This window comes from Acanthisitta chloris, unplaced genomic scaffold (genome assembly GCF_000695815.1).
Source record: "Acanthisitta chloris isolate BGI_N310 unplaced genomic scaffold, ASM69581v1 scaffold1070, whole genome shotgun sequence".
In the NCBI taxonomy this organism is placed as follows: domain Eukaryota; kingdom Metazoa; phylum Chordata; class Aves; order Passeriformes; family Acanthisittidae; genus Acanthisitta; species Acanthisitta chloris.
The window spans coordinates 86,179-92,002 of record NW_008649737.1 but is presented as its reverse complement, the minus strand read 5'-3'; the positions used below and the strand labels follow the sequence as shown (position 1 = coordinate 92,002).

The following is a 5,824-nucleotide window of genomic DNA, read 5'->3' as shown; positions in this document are numbered from 1 at the left end:
GACTGGGAGAGCACCTGAATTTTTTGATTTTCTAGTTGTCTAAAACCTGTTCTAATTACATAAACTTATTATGAGGAAGGGCAGGGAGAGAAAGTCCTGAGAGGGCTGACATCTAGCCTTGGTTTATGATGAACACTTATCTTATCAACCTACTGTTAATAAACTCACTAAAACAATAAAGAACAAGATTTAATTTTAACTTGCTTTACTGGCCTGCTTTAGCAATGGCTAAAGGTGATAGTTTGGAAAAATATTAATCAGAGTCAGCTATTTAAAGTCAGACCTGATTTTTGGCAGTTTCTGCAGGAAAGTTCATCTACCAGCCATCAACCATGAAGATTCTTAGGTACCTCCTGGTTTATCGAAGGTTCCTGGTCATTGTCCTCACCCCACTGCTTTTACTTCCACTTCCACTTATCATCAAAACCAAAGTAAGTGACCAGCTTTGAGAGGTAATTATTTGGCACCTCTATGTCATGCCTGAGATTCCCAGCTTTTTTCAGATTCCCAGAATCAGAGATGGTTTGGGTTAGAAGGGACCTTGAATGAATTTATGATGTCTGCATTGTGAATTTTTTTTTAATTTATTTTGGTCAACTGTATTTGCATAGAGCTCTAGGGAAGACAACAGGTTCAACATAAAATTTGGTGCTGGATGCGTGAATCTCTGAATCACGTATTTACTTTCTTGTTCAGGAATGTTTTTCTCATTTAACATCTATACTAGAGTGAAAATCCTGTCCTTAGTATTACATTTTGAACACTTTTAAACAGCTCTGTATGATTGACAATGGAGCTGAATTGCCAGGAAGAGAGCTGCAATTGCATTTTTGTTTGATGAAGAATTTTAAGTCCGTCACATATTGAGTTGTCTGATAGGAAATTATTGAAATCAATGATCTGATAAATTCACTCTGGTTCCTAAATAGAGAAAAGGCAAGACAACTTAATTTTATTTTACTTGAAATAAATTCTTCTGGCAGTCACTAATTCTTGTGACAACTTACAGCTGATGAAACAGCTATCTAGAAATTTGATAAGTGATTCTATTTGGTATAGCTCTGATGACAGCAGAAAGAAATGGAATTCTCCTGTAATGTGTTATCACGTGCATTATACATATGGTGTGTGACAATACATCAAAGTTCACTTCAAAAGTCCTTGTATCACAGATAGTGGATACAGAGCAATGTGCTTTACACTTTCACAACAGTTTCAATGTATCAGTTTCCTCTCTGATCGGAAATTAATGAAAAATTCTTAATGTGGTAGGACTTAAGTGAGATGAACTTTTGCTAGGTGAATTAACATTATCAAATTGTTTAATACAAAAACTTCCTACCAAAAATAAATGCTAACCATAGCTGACTGGCTTAGATTTAACATTGCTATTTTCCAGTCAAAGGCTCCCAAAATCACTTCATTAAGCTATTCTTTTCCCAATACAAACCATCTCTGCTGCTGTTGAATAGTTTCATACCCTAACCAGTAGTATTAGAAGTTCCAAACCATTTTCCTTAAAAGTAGAAATATAAATCAAAAGCTACATAAAAGAGATTTCTAGGATTCTGTAAGAAACTAGGCTCACTTCACCTCATTGTATTTGGCTGTAGCTGCATTTTACCAGCAGCATTGAAGAAGATTCTCCTGGGAAAAAAAAGCAAAACAAAACAAAACACCAAGAACAAACTCCTGTTTTTCAGGAGTTTAAATAACAGACACTCACTAAAAACTGCAAGTCTTAAAAACAACAGCTGTGTTTCTTGTCAGTCTTGCACAATGCTTTTTATATTAGATGATATCCTTGCCTTATTGATGCTGATGACAAAACTTCATCGATTACAGGAGAGGCAAAATTTGACCTATTATTGACTGTGAGTACTCTTAGAGGTTTAAAGCTTTGCTTACAGATGCAAAATGTTTGTGATGTTGGTAATTCGTGGCCTGAGTATGCTCCAGCATGACCTATATGATTATTTGTCCTTGAAGGAATAAGCAGCTGATTTTTTCCCCACCTTTCCTAAGTGGTAGAATTTAAATAATTTTATTTTCTCTTAGGAAATAATTCTTTAGAACTGTTTTACAGACTGTTAGATATTTTAGCAAGATTGCCAATAGCACACAGTAAGTACCCTAAATTCAGGTCCCTTGACTCATACATTTTCCAGGTATGGGGAAGCTCTCTAGTGACATAGCTGGACTTTTTGAATTCTGACTCTTTTCCAGGATGATAAACTCATATTTTTTTTTTTTTTGTGTCTTTTGTATTCTAGGAAGCAGAATGTGCATACACATTGTTTGTAGTTGCCATTTTTTGGCTCACAGAAGCTTTGCCACTGGGTGTTTCAGCTTTGCTCCCTGCCTTTATGTTCCCATTGTTTGGTATAATGGGATCCAAGCAGGTAACCCTTTTTTTTTTCTCTTTTATATTGTGGATTTCAAGGATAAAAATCCAAAGAAAGAACCACATAATCTTGAAAGCTGTCAGGCTAATCCATGAATGCCAGTCAGCGTAGATCTGCCTCACGACTTGCTCACATGCTTTGTCGTCAGGACTTGTTCATATTTGTTAAACATTTTTTCTCTAGATTTTGATTCAGTGCTTAGACACCAGTTGATGGGAAAATGCTAGATAGATATAAAATATCTTTAATGTCACAGAGGCAAGATGTCACACTAATGAGCCCATGTGCAAAATGCTGAGTATACATTGTCATGTCAAAGAGATGATATCATTGAGCCCATGTGCAAAATGCTGAGTATATATCATCATGTCAAAGAGATGATATCACAGATAATCATAGTCTGTGTTTAAAGTAGCCATTTTATCTGTTGGATAGATGAAAAAATTAATAAAAGCAACATTTAATTGGTGATTTAGTTTGTATGTGAGATTTGACTGATGATTTTAAGTTGTTCTAACATAAACCTTATTTTTTTTGTTTGTTTTAAACAATATGCACTTCAGTTCATCTACTCTTGCATCATTTGGTTAAATGAAACTAATAGTTCCAGTTAACAGTTTTATTTTAAGCCAAAAAAAAGTATCAATATTTATTTCAACATGAAAGCTTACTGAATTTTTTTCATTAAGCTGATAATACCAAATACTAACAGAATTTTACAATTTAATTTTAAAAATCAGGATTTATTTTTTAATTATTTCAGGTGGCATCTGCTTATTTTAAAGAATTTCATCTGCTGCTGATTGGAGTAATTTGTTTGGCAACATCAATAGAAAAATGGAATTTCCACAGAAGGGTGGCTTTAAGAATGGTGATGCTGGTGGGTGTTAACCCTGCATGGTATGTGCTAAACAATGTCTTGAAGGACAATACTGCTTGTGGAAAGCTATGCATTCCAGAAATAATTGCCTACTGCTTTTTCTACAGTAGAAATCCTGCCTCTCTTTTCTAGTCAAAGTTGATGTTTGAATTGATATGACTGATTTGTAGCTGACACTTTGTTATTTTGCTGAAATCCTAATTGAAAGTTCCCTGCAGGGATTCTGTTCATAATAAGGATCCCTCTGAACAAAAGGTATGATTGATTTATGAATAATATGAGGGTCCTGTTCCTTGATGGTGGTTACAACATTCATACCCAGTGCCTGCAACATAAAATCTGTGTTATGCTTATTATTAACTTTTATTTCAATAGTGCTTTCAAAATTCTGGACATTCCCCAAAATACAAGAAGAGTTCAAACACAGAGTGAGGAAAAAATGTCATAAAACTAAACACGGTGGGGAAGGAAAAACACACTAAGTACAACATCTTTACTTACATTTTTTTCCTACATATGAAGAAAATATCAAAGGAATGGAGAAAATTTCAAAGGAATAGGAACTTTCCCAGCTGGATGAGGTTATGAGGGAAATGAAATCACACTCTCTGCTTACTCACTATCAACATATATCTTATGAAGTGAAAACTCTTTGCTTGCTTTGCAACTTGCAGAAAAGGTTTAGGCCCACAGATGCATCTGTCAGCACATCAGTAAGGCTGCAGATAAGATCTGTAGAGCAAGTTTGGCTTCCCAGACTACATCATGCTCATGGCTCCTTGCCTGGAAGCAGACAGTGACAGGAAGTAAAAGGTCAGAAAAACAGAAACCATGGGTCCAAAAAATGAGGTGCTTCCTAGGTGATCTAACTAATAACACCTCATGGAAATGATTTCTATTCCTGAGTGATTTGTCTGACATGATTTTAAATATCACATATATTTGATTTTGTTCTGCATCTTTTGATAGTTGGTAGCTTTCTGTTTTGACAAAACACTACTTATATTTTTGTTCTACTACCTTCTATTATCTTTAGCTGTGTTCTTATGCAGGTGGAGTTATTTCAACTTCTCTTTTGCTGATCACTTCTAAATTCTCACCTTTTGGCTGAAATATTGAAAGGGAGAACACAGGTGGATGGTGTGCTGTGCTAAGCTGAACAGTGCTGGGGAAATTGTTGTGGACATCAAACCTGCAGCCAGTTGTTGAGGATACCTAGAGCCACTCCACAAACAGTGCTATAACCCTGAGGAAACAATATCCTTCACAACTAGCTCATCTCTATTCCTGATCATGACAAAGCCTTCCTCTGCTGCTAGCTCTCGTCCCCAGTCAGCCTGTGCACTTTGGAACCTGACCCAGTCCAAGGCAGAGATATCACTGTAGGATGTTCCTGCATTAGAGGTCGAGGGGTGCAGCAGGGAAAGTGGAATAGCATAGATTCTACATCCTGCATTCTTCCATAGAAAACAACATATATCAGAACTAGTGTGGCCAGCAGGACCAGGGCAGAGATTGTCCTCTGTACTCAGCACTGGTGAGGCTGCACCTCAAATCCTGCATTGAGTTCTGGGCCCCTCACTACAAGACAGACATTGAGATGCGGGAGCATGTCCAGAGAAGGGCCAGCACCTTGGGACAGGAAGTCAAGAGGACTGTTCACACTTACAGCTCCAAGAAAAATTAAAAATTACATTGTGGCCTGTATTCTAAATTCACAATCCAGCTTCACCACATGACATGGAATGATTGATTTTTCAGTCAGTACAGTTTTTCAATCAGGAATTGCACAGATACAATTCCTATTTGTAGTAAGTTGTGCTAAGATGTTGTAATGACCTTCCCTTTCCCATTTGATATCAAAGATGATGTTTATTGAAGCCCAAATAATCCTAACGCTTGTCTTGGCACTCCGATTAAGAACTAGGTACCACTTACTGAATGGTTAATATTTCTTCCTTTAACAAGTGGACTGGTATCTAGGGGACTTGCAACCTACGTGATAAGTCCAGGGATTTAACATAGATTGTACAATGCAAGATGAATGGTATTAGCAGTATAGTCCTTTTAACTCTCATTTGAATTTGTGACATGCATGGTGCTCTTTCGCTTGTGCTTCAGTTTAGAACATATTTGAACCTTTAAAATATGATAATTTCAGTGTCTTTGATCAAGATAATTTCAATTCATAAACTTCCTTAAAAGTCAGTCACAAGCTTTAAATTTTCGATGTTTCAAGCTTCCTGTTGTAAAAGCTTTCCATTTATATTAAATACAGTGGTGATAGAAGGTGTTCCTGTAGCAGTCACAGATTCTTCTCTCCTATTCCAGGCTTATGCTGGGTTTCATGGTTAGCTGTGCTTTCTTGTCAATGTGGCTCAGCAACACCACTGCTGCTGCTATGGTCATGCCAATTGTAGAAGCTGTAGCTCAGCAGATCATCAGAGCTGAAGCAGAAGCTGATGAGCTGGAGATGTCTTGCTCTAATGGCTCCATCAACCCAGCCCTGGAGCTGGACGGTAGGCATGCAGTGCAGCTT

At 36.9% G+C, this 5,824-nt stretch overlaps 1 protein-coding gene across 1 annotated transcript in view; it reads left to right on the top strand.

Annotated features, from left to right (window-relative positions):
- Nucleotides 1–326: 326 nt before the first annotated feature.
- SLC13A1 (solute carrier family 13 (sodium/sulfate symporter), member 1) overlaps nucleotides 327–5,824 on the top strand; it is a 20,370-nt gene continuing 14,872 nt past the window's right edge. The window contains 4 exon segments of the mRNA XM_009084073.1: nucleotides 327–431; nucleotides 2,274–2,402; nucleotides 3,169–3,305; nucleotides 5,617–5,804. Coding sequence (XP_009082321.1) covers nucleotides 333–431; nucleotides 2,274–2,402; nucleotides 3,169–3,305; nucleotides 5,617–5,804 — 553 coding nt within the window. The 5' untranslated portion in view covers nucleotides 327–332.